We start from the raw sequence: 14,033 nt of genomic DNA, 5'->3' as shown, positions 1-14,033 counted from the left end.
ATCAGATATGAGTCTGTAGGAATGCATTTCTGTGTATACTGTATATGCATGTGTAGTGCCCTAAATGCTACAAACGGAGCTTTGTGTTCATGAAATTGCAGAGGATTCTGGGATGGGAGCCTTACTGTATTGGTCGTTCTGACACCTCTGCAGGATCTGTAAGCTCCTTTGGTGGACGGGGTGCTGCAGAAAGCTAAAGCTAGAAAGGCCTTTGTGAGATGAGCCAGGAGGCCCCGATGTACAGGGGGGGCCCGAGCCTTGAGAGCAAACACACAGGAAGAGAAGACAGAGACAGATTAACCAAAGAGAGGGCAGAGTAACAAACTCCCAGCAAAGACAGAGGCAGAATACCCAAAGCTGCAACTACTGAACCCAGAGACAGAGACAGGCAAGTGTGACTGCACAGCCAGATTTCTATTTTTTTCCAAAATAGCCGGGATGTGCTATGAGGGCAGATCTAATCAGAAGATGCCCATTATCTGCTTCTTTATACAACTGGTTTCAAAATATATTTCCACTGAACAGTTATTGAAATACTTAAAGTGGAGGTTCCCCCTAAAAAAAAATTCTAACAATACATTGAGAAGACTGATTACACTGCAGTTAGGCTTGGTTTTTTTTTTTTTTTTTCCGTACATACCTCGATATCGCCGTTTCATCCCTCGGCTTCCGGGTATGATTCTAGCGGGGCTGGGCGTTCCTAGTTGATTGACGTTCCTCCGACCGACGCATACTTGACGTCACGACTTTCCGAAAGAAGCCGAACGTCGCTGCGCAGGCGCCGTATAGAGCCGACTCTATACGGCGCCTGCGCAATGACGTTCGGCTTCTGTCGGAAAGTCGTGATGCGCAGTATGCGCCGGTCGGAGGAACGTCAATCAACTAGGTCCAGCAAGAATCATACCCGGAAGCCGAGGGATGAAACGGCGATAACGAGGTATGTACGAAAAAAAAAAAAGCCCCAGCATACCCGCAGTGTAATCAGTCTTCTCAATGTATTGTTAGAATTTTTTTTAGGGGGAACCACCCCTTTAAACTCCTCTATGGCATCCCAATAAAACAATCAAAAGGAGCCCCCCAGACACCCATATTGTTCCATTCCTGCAACAACCAATCACAAAGCAGTCATTCGCTTGTTCTGTTCACCTTACTGTAGTGATCACTCACCAGTTCACTCCTAGAGCATCCCAATATATCAAGTCACTCACCAGTCTTCTTGCCCACGTTGTTTCTACCACTTTCCCTGAATGCCCACAGTGCTCTGAAAAATGCTCTTAGCAATGACCATCGGAAAGCTGCTACTGGACTGCTTGCAATCATTCCTCGAATGAAGGCATTACGGCTGCTACGCAATAAGGCCACAATGTCTGGACGCATGTGATCTGTGTTTTTTTCCCGAAAATCCTGCAAGAGATAATTTTAGAGAGAACTGTAGGTTAAAGTAAACTTAAAATCCAAGCCCTAAAAAGGCATACATCATCAAAAACATAGGATTATAATTTAGCATTAGCCCTACTCAGCCCTTTTATTAAAGCTGGAGTTTAGTGATTTTTGTTTTTAAAGTGGTTGTAAACCTCAAACATAAAATATGAACAAATCCTATCCCTCTATAGCAGGGATATGCAAAAAGCGGACCTCCAGCTGTTGCAAAACTACAAGTCCCATCATGCCTCTGACTCTGGGTGTCATGCTTGTGGCTGTCAAGAGTCTTGCTATGCCTCATGGGAATTGTAGTTCTGCAATAGCTGGAGGTCCGCTAATTGCATATCCCCGCTTTATAGTGTATACTTGTCTCAAACCAGGGCACCAAGTGTCATTTCTCGTTGCTGCCTCATTCCTCTGTAAAAGTCACTTCTGGCAGGTTTCCATGACACCAATAGAAAAAAGGCGACATGGGAGGGATCTCCAGCACACAGCCTGTGATTGACAGCCCCAGCTCTGTTCTTGTGTGCGTGTGAAGGAGGGGTATATGTTCCTTCCCTCCAGTCAGCTCACAGAGCTCTCCTTACTGAGCTCTGTAGAGTGTAACTTCGGCTCCCCATTCCCTGCTTTCTGGAAGCTCAGGGAAGCTATATACATTCTGCACTTTAAAGGGATGTAGAGAAGAGAAGAGAAGACCTAGATAAACAGGTACAACTAATGTAGGAGGATTTGTTTCATCTCTGTATTACCTGAGGCCAGTCACTTCACTGGGTATATATAAGGGTTTACAACCATTTATAATCAGTACAAGTGATAATACTTATATAACAGTGGTGTGCTGGTCCCCGCATTATTCCTTAAAATCCATCATCCTCTGCCCCTTTGGACATCCCCTCAGCTGTGGTTTTCTGGAGATGTGTGGGTTAATATATAAGCAGCTTCACCCATCACAGGCCCTCATCAAAAGTGTGGGCTATGCCAACCCTTTTCACCCCCTTGTCCATTACCATTAATAGAAGTTGCATAGTTACATAGTAAGTGAGGTTGAAAAAAGACACAAGTCCAACCTATGTGTGATTATATGTCAGTATTACCTTGTATATCCCTGTAGGTTGTACTATTGGTTCCAACAATGAAAAGTGCTCTACGGTTTAAATGGCAAACAGGTGAGTGAAAAAGGGTCTGCCTCCTCCATTAATGGAGTGCTTTTAAATGTAGCCAGCAGCACAAGGGACACTTTTAGTTCCTGGTGCCGATTTAATAAAAAACAATTACTAAACTTCAGATATAAATCATTACCGATTTAAATTCCAGTTTGTCCATCACCACTAGGGGGCAGCACATAGTTATGCTTATCTACCTTCTGAGGATATGGCGACTGCTTTGCATATATAAGTATTAACAAAATTTACACCACTCAAACCAACCGCACCAGTTCCAATCTTTTTGTACAATCTGTGCACAAATTCCTTTAAAATTACCAAATAAATTGCAGTGCAAGAGCACTAAACAATTCGATTTAAATGTAAGCAGGTACAATCCCCTGGAGTCGATAGTAAATCAGATTGTAGCATCTATCGTTCGCTTAAATAGTTCCTTTTTATAATACAAAAATCATCTAAAAACATTTCATGCAGTTTCTAACAGCTGTTAAGAACGCTAACAAACTTTCCATTTTGTTTCTTTAGCTGGGGTAACTGCCATTATGTACTGTATTTATTGGCGTATAACACTCACTTTTTTCCCCTGAAAATAGAGGGTAAACTGTGCCTGTGTGTTATACGCAGGGGGCTGTGGAAAGTTTTTTTTCCTGAAACTTTCCTCTTAACCACTTCCCGACGGCCGTACGAATATGTGCGGCCGCAGGGTGGTTCTAAATCTCTTACAGGACGCATATATGCGTCCTCCGCTCTTCCAGGCCACTAGAGGGCGCGCGAGCGCCGCTGGCGGCGCGCGTGTGCCCGCCGCATTCCTGAGATACCGATGCGCGTGCCTGGCGGCCGCAATGTCCGCCAGGCACTCGCGATCGGCGGCTACAGGGACAAGACATGGAGCTGTGTGTAAACACAGAGATCCACGTCCTGTCAGGGAGACAGGAGACCGATGCTGTGTCTCTTGTACATAGGGACACAGCATCGGTCACCTCCCCCAGTCACCCCCCTCCCCCCACAGTTAGAACACACCCAGGGAATACATTTAACCCCTTCCATGCCCCCTAGTGTTAACCCCTTCACTGCCAGTCACATTTATACAGTAATCGGTGCATTTTTATAGCACTGATCGCAGTATAAATGTGAATGGCGCCTAAAATGTGTCAAAAGTGTCCGATGTGTCTGCCATAACGTCGCAGTCCCAATAAAAATCGCAGCTCGCCGCCATTACTAGTAAAAAAAAATAATAATAAAAATTTATAATAATTCCCCTATTTTGTAAGCGCTATAACTTTTGCGCAAACCAGTCGCTTATTGCGATTTTTTTTTTTTTTACCAAAAATATGTAGAAGAATACGTATCGGCATAAACTTAGAAAAAAAATGTTTTAAAAAAAAAAAAAATGGGCTATTTATTATAGTAACAAGTAAAAAATATTGACTTTTTTTCAAAACTGTCGCTCTTTTTTTGTTTATGGCGCAAATAATAAAAACCGCAGAGGTGATCAAATACCACTAAAAGAAAACTCTATTTGTGGGGAAAAAAGGACGCCAATTTTGTTTGGGAGCCATGTCGCACGACCGCGCAATTGTCAGTTAAAGCGACGCAGTGCCAGAAGCTAAAATTTCACCTGGTCAGGAAGGGGGATACGTGCCCAGTAAGGAAGTGGTTAAAGTTGGGGTGCGTGTTATATGACTATGCGTGTTATACGCCGATAAATACGGTACATAAGTTTGAAGATTATTAGGAGAATGCACATGTATCCTTTTTCCATCACTAATATGACATACTGAAGAAGTGGAGATGGCAGCTCTACAGTTTTCACAGGATTACAACTGCAAAACTTCTGTGTGACAACACGCAGGCTTCTGCAAGTAGTTGGCAGCATCCAATGTGCTCCTCAGGATCTAAGATTAGATTGGGGGGGGGGGGGGGAGGGAGTGAGCTTTTTTATTTTTTACACTTTTTTTTTCTTCTGAAGGGCAGCCTTGATCAGTTTGGGGAGTCGATGACCCGATTCTGCTTTTCTATTCAACTCATCGGCAACAGATCACTTTCAATAGTTTCCTACAGCTTGGTATTATCAGCAAACTAGACTGATAGATATTGCATTAATCTGTTGCTGCACCGAGAGGCAGAGCAAAGTTGGGTCAGAAGGCCGGCAAAAGCGAAGATTGCCAGCAAAAATCCCAATTACCTCGATATAACCGACTATATAGTCCAATGTAACCACAATGAGGGGAGTTGATTACAATGTGCCATAGGGGAATTAACAAAGAATGGCACACGTTGTATCCCTGCACCACTCTAAGCTGCTTCTAATTAACCACTTAAGACCCGGACCATTACGCAGCTAAAGGCCCAGGCCAGGTTTTGCGATTCGGCACTGCGTCGCTTTAACAGACAATTGCGCGGTCCTGCGACGTGGCTCCCAAACAAAATTGACCTCCTTTTTTCCCCACAAATAGAGCTTTCTTTTGGTGGTATTTGATCCCCTCTGCGGTTTTTATTTTTTGCGCTATAAACAAAAATAGAGCGACAATTTTGGAAAAAAATGAAATATTTTTAACTTTTTGCTATAATAAATATCCCCCAAAAACATATATAAAAAAATGTTTTTCCTCAGTTTAGGCCGATACGTATTCTTCTACCTATTTTTGGTAAAAAAAAAAATCGCAATAAGTGTTTATCGATTGTTTTGCGCAAAATTTATAGTGTTTACAAAATAGGGGATAGTTTTATTGCATTTTTATTAATTATTTTTTTTTTACTACCAATGGCGGCGATCAGCGATTTTTTCCGTGACTGCGACATTATGGCGGACACTTCGGACAATTTTGACACATTTTTGGGACCACTGTCATTTTCACAGCAAAAAATGCATTTAAATTGCATTGTTTATTGTGAAAATGACAGTTGCAGTTTGGGAGTTAACCAACAGGGGGCGCTGAAGGAGTTATTGTTCACCTAGTGTGTGTTTACAACTGTAGGGGGGTGTGGCTGTAGGTCTGACGTCATCGATCGTGTCTCCCTGTAAAAGGGATCACACGATCGATGCAGCCGCCACAGTGAAGCACGGGGAAGCCGTGTTTACATACAACTCTCCCCATTCTTCAGCTACGGGGAGCGATCGCGAGGGGGCGGCTAGAAACGAATAGCCGCGCCCTCGTCCCGGATCGCTCCCACGCGATTTCCGACCGCCGCATGTACCGGTGGGGGGGGGGGTCCCGATCGGACCCCCGACCCGTGGAAAGGCGGGGACGTACATGTACGCCCATATGCCTGTACGTGCCATTCTGTGGATGTATATGTACATGCGGCGGTCGTTAAGCGGTTAATAAAAGGGGTGCAGTTCAAACCCAGATCTCAATCTTCTGCTTATAAAGCCTTCTGGGATGACTACATTGCTTATCCCAGGAGCAGGACTTTTATTCAGCTGGAACTCAGTTTCACCACCATTGGCTCTGGCCCTTTGCTCCCTGCTCACCACTATCACTTGTAAACACAGAAGTCCGGCTTCTGTGTTTACAAGTCACAGCTTGTCTTCCAATGGCTTCCACTGATTTGATATCCTGAGAGGCTCCCACTGAGTGCAGGATGGGGACCTGGGAGATGTAGGTGCCTGGGGTGCGGTGGGGATGCTGACACCCCCACTGGATAATCTCCCTGCAAATGAGAGGTTTAGACACCTACAGTGTGCGGGGAGGTACTAGGGAAGAAGAGAGGTGAAGGTGAGATGTGGATGGAGGATGCAGTGGGAGAAGGATCTGCACTAGAAACCCTATTACTAGAAAAGAACAACTTAGTTGTTGCCCATAGCAACCAGATTGCTGTGTTTATCAGTAATCACCATTGAGGGAATACAATCATGTAAATTGTTTTACAGCACTCACCTTCACACCATATTTGACCTTGCCAGCATAGTGATGAATAATAAAAGCTGGCTCCATAACTGCTGGAAACTCAATGTATTGGTTGCCTTCATTATGGCGTTTGAATTTTTCAAGCAGAGTCTGATGAGTAGCTTGCGGGAAGCTAATTAAGAAAAACAAGATAGAAAAAAATGCAACTTTGGAGGAAAATGGTTTCTTACAATAGGTAACTGATAAATGCATTTGGAAATGTGTCCCAGGAAGACACCGGGGGGTATCTTACTTGCTCTCTTCATCTAGCAGCTGGAGGAGTCCTGTTGGCCTCTTGCTGATCAGACTGATGCAGCCTGCATTATCCGAGTAATTGATGTTACTCCAGCTTATTCCCTCTAATCGATATTGCTCCTGGAGTAAAAAATAAAGAAATTACAACTTTGATTATGTCACTAGAAGAGAAAATGCTGCCTCCCCTCTTGCCAAACGTACATATTGATCAAGGTTTTCGAAGCAGAGTAACAAGTTACAATTATCACATAATAAAAGTTACACACAGCATTGTGTAAGAATTCTTTATGCAATTCCCAAATTAAATGCGTTTTTTTTTTTTGTATTAGTATGAATGTGCCATGAGTACCTGGTAAATGGTACATGTTGTTTCATGAACAAATGTTACTGCTTAACTGAATTTGCCCTCGGGTATCATTAGGTGCACAGTTTAGAAAGAACTAGTTGTAAGCACAGATTTTAATATCTCTGGCCCAGATTCAAGAAGCACTTGCGCCCGCGCAACCATAGGTTACGCAGCGCAAGTGCTTACTTGCTCCGGTGTAACGAGTGCTCCTGATTCAGGAACCTCGTTACACCGACTGCAGGCTAAAATCTGCGCGGCATAAGGCTCTTATGCCTCGCAGATTTTAGGCTGCATTCTTGCGGGGGCCGCTAGGGGGCGCTCCCATTGTGTATCAGCGTGTAGTATGCAAATCGCATACTACCACTGATTCACAAGCTTGCGCGGGCCCCGCGCAAGCCAGGTACGGAGTTTCCGTACGATTACTTTTAGCGCAAGGCTGCCCCTTCTAATAGTAGGGGCAGCCAATGCTAAAGTATAGCCTGCCTTCCCGCGCCGTGAAATTTGAATTTCACGGCGTTTGCGTAAGTGAAACGTGAATGGCGCTGGACGCCATTCACGTTCACTTAGAAGCAAATGACGTCCTTGCGACGTCATTTGCCGCAATGCACGTCGGGAAAGTTTCCCTACAGAGCTGTACGCTCGGCGCAGGAGCGCGCCTAATTTAAATGATTCCCGCCCCCGGCGGGATCATTTAACTTGTGTGCGCTTACGCCGGGCAAATTTGCCGGCGCGCCCTCGCAATTCACGGAGCTACTGCTCCGTGAATCGAGGGCAGCGCAAAATATTTGCGGGGGCGCAGGGCAAAATCGTTGCCCTGCTCCCCCGCAAATATCGCGCAATTCTACTTGAATCTGGGCCTCTGTCCACACACACAAAAATACCTTGTACTATTATAAGGTGAACAGTAATATTTTTTCTGTGTTTTGTAAATGTAATATTGAAAACCTTGATTCTGTATATAGTTTGTAATAATGTGTGCACAGGTAAGTAGCCATATTTGCTTTCCTGCTTGATCAGCAAGCAGGAAAGCAAATATGGCTACTTACCTGTGCACCTGAAAAAGAGAATCCATCTAGAATACCACATTGTGTAGCATCACGCTGCACAATGTGGTATTCTATATGAATTCTCTTTTTCAGTATATGTCTACCAGATAGAGCCAGTCTGGCCATGTACTGATCGAAATTTTAATTAGTGCCTGGGGGCTCCCCAACATGGCAGAAGTTGACTGTATAATGGACTTCTTTCAAAAGGCACGCTTTGGAAAGGTTTCCACCGATCAGTTGCAGCTGCTCATCAGTGTATTTGAACAGTGGCAAGTGCCGCTGTCAGCATACAATGCCCCGGTGGGGAGAAAATTACTTTGCTAGTTGCATAAAAAGGAAAAAATAAATGAAAATGAAAATAAAAACAAAAAACCATGTGTAAGGCCAGCTTACAGATCCATAGCAAGCTGTGTGCTGAGGGGACACCCATGTAGGTGTGCTCCTGAGCTGGGCTGTGTGCTTCTATAGACACACAGAGTGTGACTTGGCCACATCCCTGAACCCTCTTCACAGGATTTGACCGACAGCAGGAGGAGGAGGAGGAGAGGAGAGCAGTGCTACAGCTGGGTACACTGCTCAATAATAAGAGGTCTCAGGTAAGTGTTTTGAGATAGAGTGGCGGAGACAGGTGTTGAAAGATTTTTTTTTTACCTTGATGCAAAGAATTCATTAACATAAAAATCCTTTTTTTTTATTTAGAACCACTTTAGGAAACTAAAACAGACAGAAACTGGTGTTGAGTGCAATATGGAGGCCTTCGCTGCAGACCTTCCTACCAAGGATGAGCTCCGGCGTGTTCGCAAAGTCCACGTGCAGAGCCCGCCAGGAAGTCGGCACTGCGCTAATTACAGACAGCGAGACATTGTCCTGATGCGCGGCTGCAGAGATCGGGAAATGTCTCACTGCCTGTGATTAGAGCAGCGCAGTGTCGACTTCCTGGCGGGTTCTGCACGTGGACTTTGCGAACGCGCCAGAGCTCATCCTTACTTCCTACGAGAATGATAGTTGTCAGTCTTTGGATTCGGAAGTCCCCGATCAAGAACAATTATGTAGTTCAGGAAAGTCAGAATTTCTAAACTACACACTTATGCTGTGATAGTAACCATGACAGTACTGGAGCCACAAAATCATGACAGCAGGGGAATTTATAGTTTCAGAATAAAAGGTCAACAGTGGCAGTTTCATTTTATGCCTTGAACAAATGGGCTTCAGCTTGTATAACGGCAGTGTGAGAGCAAGCTTCTGCAAAGCATTTGCATATCTTTCAGCAAGCTTTGGCCAATTTCTACAAGTCTTTAAAATAACCTTTCGCCTTTTCACAGTTTGGGTTTGTTAAACTCATAATAAATGAGAGTTGTTACTTTAAGGCTGCATTCACACCTGAGCCTTTTCAGCTCAAAAAACACCTGTAAAATGCCTAAAAAAAATGCCCAGCAAGCAACATCTCATTCTTTTCAATGGCACCTGTTCACATCTGAGCGTCTTGTCACCTGAAACAAAACGCCTGACAAACGTCCTAAGCTCAAAAAAGAACACAAGCTTCTTTGGGGCAGATTACAGGCGTTTTTCTGCCTTTTACATTGGTGACCTGAACAAACTCGCAGTAAAAACGCACAACGTCGGATCTAAGGTGCATATTTACGCTGGCCGCTAGGTGGCGCTGCCGTTGATTTCCGCGTCGAGTATGCAAATTAGCTAGATACGCCAATCCACAAACGTACTACCACCCGGCGCATTTTTTTAAGTCGTTTGCGCAAGGCTTTTTCCGGCGTATAGTTACCCCTGCTCTATGAGGCGTACGCAATCTTAAGTATGGACGTCCGGCCAGCGTCAAATTTTCTGTCTTTTGCGTAAAACGTTCGCGAATAGGGCTTTGCGTAAATTACATTCACGTCGAAAGCATTGACTATTTGCGACGTGATTTTGAGCATGCGCACTGGGATTCCCCAAAGGACGGCGCATGCGCCGTTCAAAAAATACATCATTAAGTGGGGTCAAGATGAATTACCATAAAACACGCCCACATCTTATCCATTTGAATTGCGCGCCCTTACGCTGACACAGTTACACTACGCCGCCGTAACTTACGGCGCAAATTCTTTGTGGATACGGAAAATACGCTGTAAGTTATGGCGGCATAGTGTATCTGAGATACGCTACGCTGGCCTTATATATGCGCCAAGGTACGTGGATCTGGGCCATAGTGTTTTTATGCACATTGACATCAGTTTTCATGTGCGTCAGTTATGTGCCCTGTTCACATCAATGTTGATTTCATGTGTTTTTTTCGTGCAGAAAACTACATACATGTTGCAGGTTCCTGCAGAGAAAAAAAAATCTGCACATCGAGAATCATTGGTTTCTTTGAGCCCTTGCAAAACACGTGCAGTTTCCCAGACTTGTTCATTCCCCGACTTAGTTGGGGTAGGCAGTATACTTTGGTGGGGGTGGGTCAGCAACACCTCATGACCTTTGACCTCTGGGAACCTGTCTTCTGACCTCTGGGGGAGGTCCCTGTTCCAATTCCTGAGTCCTAGCCTTATTCTTCAAGGGGAAACCCTAACCCTAAAAAACTGACCTCTCTGTACCATGGTGCAGAGGCGTCAGTTTTTCTGCACACGTTCTGCAAGGGCACAAAAAAAAACGAACTGATCTCTATGTGCCCTGTTCACACCACAACACTGGTATCGCATACAGATTTTTTTCTGCGCAGAAAGCTGTGATGTGTATGCAGTTTTCTGCATGAAAAAAAAAACTGACATGACATCAGCATTGGTGTGAATGGGGCACAAAACTAACCTGCACTAAAACTGATATGAAACGGATGTCTCTGCAAGTAAAATCTGTGTAGTTCTCCCGTCAGTTTTCATGCACGTATGGTGTGAACGACCCCTAAACAAGCAAGTATAATACTTCAGCAGGCTTTCAAAAAGTGGCGAGCAGTGTTGAAGCTTGTTGAAAACCTGCTGAAGCATGCAAATAGATTAAGGGACAGTCAAGTACTCCCATTAGGATCTGCATTAAACATCCCCAAACGGAAACGGAAGCTTTATAGGCATGCTGAAAACTTTGCAAAAATAAAAGCTTCGGTACACGCACGTTGAAGCCTGTGTGTACATGACTACAGGCAAGGAATTTCATTGAATTAAGTTGTTAGAAGGAAATTAGACCAAAAAAAGTCAGAAAATTCCTTGCTTTTTTCTATATTGAGAAGACTCAACAATGTGTACTTCAAGCTTACAGTTGTATAGAATTTGCTTCTAATGCCTTCATGCTATACTTGTGCAGGGACAGGATTAGAAGAAAATCACCATTTTAAGGCAGCAGGAAATTTCCTGACATGTTCTTTCTGATGATAGAATGTGAAAGCAGAGGAGAGATTCCTCAGAGACTATCTAAAGCAGGGGTGCCCAAACTTTTGAAGAACGAGGGCCACTTAAAGGAGTTGTAAATGAAAAACATTTTTTGCCTAAAATGAATGTCTGCAAGGTAGACAGACAGAATAGTGTAATGATTCTGTTAAAAAACGAGTAAATACCTATTAAATTCCTTCATCTATATCACCTCTGGCGTTCTAGTTTCTTTTCTCTCATTCACTTCCTGGTTTGCGGTGCTCGTTCATGTAAGAACTACATTTCCCAGTATGAATTGCGGCACGCCCAGTAATTCACACCTCCTTGAGGTCTCTAACACGTAGAGAGCGTCCTGCCACACTGATGTAGTTCCCAGAAGGGGGTGAGCATGTTACTGACCACCGCAGTAAAGCCTCCCATCACGGTGGTCAGTAAAATCAGACAAGCAGGAAGTGAACAGAACAGAGAAGAAATAGAGCAACTTCTGAGCAAAAACGAACAATGAGGAAGTGAAAAGAGGAATGTCTGCAGGTAAAAGATGCTTATTATGAAAAAAAAAAAAATCCCTTTACAACCCCTTTAAGCAACTTGGTAACTAGTTGCGGGCCACAATGAGTGGAGCGGACGGATGACAGGTCACAGCTACTCTATAGGCCCTCCTATTTGTCCAGATGGAAGGGGACAAATGTTTTTCGGATTGGAGGTAGGTGGGCATAAACAGACTTCTGTCGCTCTGTAGAGGTGAATTGAGGGTCCTATTTGGTTGGGCTGATCGTGTGAAAGGGGCCTAAGACTGCTTTCACGCTGAAGTGTTGCAGTTTACCCACACCGCGAGTGCAGCTGTGTCTATCCTGCGGGTTAGCTGAACTTTGCCATAGACCCCGCCTGTGGCAAAAGCCGGCGCTGTAGAGGAAGCATTGGCTTATGGGGCTCTGCTCCGCAGCTGCTATCTTCCTCTAACACCAGCTTCCTATCACAACACTGATGCTGTGGTATGGCGGGTCGGCAACCAGCGATCTTTGCTTGCCAACCCGTAATTCCAGAGCAGAAGTTCACGGCCCACATCAGAGGGTTCCGCGGGCCACATGATATTGTATAGCACTCAGCTTTAAATACAGAATTGGTTTATCAAAAGGACAATGCCAGACAAAAAGTGAAAGCATACAATGGGGTGATTTTCTAAAACTGGAGAGTGCAAAATCTGGTGCAGCTGTGCATGGTTGGCCAATCAGCTTCTAACTTCAGCTTGTTCAATTAAGCTTTGACAAAAAAAAAAAAAAAAAAACCTGGAAGCTGCACCTCTGCATGGTTTCTATGCAGAGGCGCACCACCAGATTCTGCACTCTCCAGGTTTAGTAAATCAACCCCAATGAGTTACTAATGCTAACAAGTCAACACATCAACCATTATAAAACTAGAAAGCTCACCCTTAAAGCGGAGTTCCACCGACATGTTTTTCTTTTTTTTTTTTTTTTAAAGCCAAACTTTGGATCCTAACATACGTTAATGCCACTCACATTTTAAAGAAAATTTGCAGCTCTAATACACAACATATTTGATAAAAAAATACCTTATATTGTGCTGTATATGAAGTTCCCATATTGCTTGTGGGCATGTGAAGCCCACAAGCATTTATTTCCAGGATACGGTGCAGCTGAATGTCCAGCATGCACGGCCTGTTCTCGGGGATGCGCAATGTGAGACCCGCGCAGTGTAATGTAGTGTGTCCACGCGATCGGACATTGCGACAATAAAACCATGGATTTTTTTCTGATTGTTGGCTCAAACGTGTCTTGCATACAAATGGTCACACAAATGTCGGAATTTCTGAATGTCAAGAACGCGATGATGTACAACACTACGACAAGCTGAGAAAAATGAAGTTCAATGATTCCGAGCATGCGTCAAATTGATTCCCGAACATGTGTAGGATTTTTGTGCGTCGGAATTGCATACAGACGATCGGAATTTCCGACAAGAACTTTTGCTGTCGGAAAAATTGAGAACCAGCTCTCAATCCGACAATTCCGACAACAAATGTCCGATGGAGCGTACACATGGTCAGATTTTCCGACAACAAGCTCACAACAAGCTCACATCGAACATGTGTTGTAGGAAATGCCGACCGTGTGTACGGGGCATAAGACCTGCATAGTGCGAGACCCGCGCAGTGTAAGGTGCTCACAGTGTAGTAAACTTATGTTGCCATCACAACGGGCGGCGGCGGAATTGCCCGCCCTGTTGTGTGGGCAACCATTAACACGTGACTGGCAAGCTGCGGCCATCCACACGCACTCCAAGCTCCTAGCAGACAGTGCGTTGCCGGATATGACGGACATATTCGCGGGTGGCAGAGACAAGAAACTTGTTTGCAAACTATACTATCCAGGTAAGCCATTGCACAATCTATATGCTGCAAAAATGCTTTTGATGAGAAGTTCTAAAAGTGGGTGGAACTCCGTTTTAATCTGAATTCTGTGTTACTGCAGAAAAAGTACACAATGCTTCAAAAAAAATAGTAGAAATATACTTTCTGAAGCCTACACTGTGTAACTTTC

General features: G+C 44.3%; 1 protein-coding gene across 4 annotated transcripts in view; it reads right to left on the bottom strand.

Moving 5' to 3' along the window:
* The window catches only part of MYO9A (myosin IXA), a 179,995-nt gene that overhangs the window by 56,274 nt on the left and 109,688 nt on the right, over positions 1 to 14,033 (bottom strand). For 3 of the 4 annotated variants that reach the window (XM_040343045.1, XM_040343046.1, XM_040343048.1), the window contains exons 12-15: positions 6,729 to 6,850; positions 6,467 to 6,608; positions 1,209 to 1,404; positions 126 to 257 (exon numbers count right to left, since the gene is read on the bottom strand). In XM_040343045.1, coding sequence (XP_040198979.1) covers positions 126 to 257; positions 1,209 to 1,404; positions 6,467 to 6,608; positions 6,729 to 6,850 — 592 coding nt within the window. The remainder of the gene's footprint in view (positions 1 to 125; positions 258 to 1,208; positions 1,405 to 6,466; positions 6,609 to 6,728; positions 6,851 to 14,033) is intronic. The other variant, XM_040343047.1, reaches the window with a different exon arrangement.

This window comes from Rana temporaria, chromosome 3 (assembly GCF_905171775.1).
Source record: "Rana temporaria chromosome 3, aRanTem1.1, whole genome shotgun sequence".
Lineage (NCBI taxonomy): Eukaryota > Metazoa > Chordata > Amphibia > Anura > Ranidae > Rana > Rana temporaria.
This window is presented reverse-complemented; position numbering and strand designations above follow the sequence as displayed.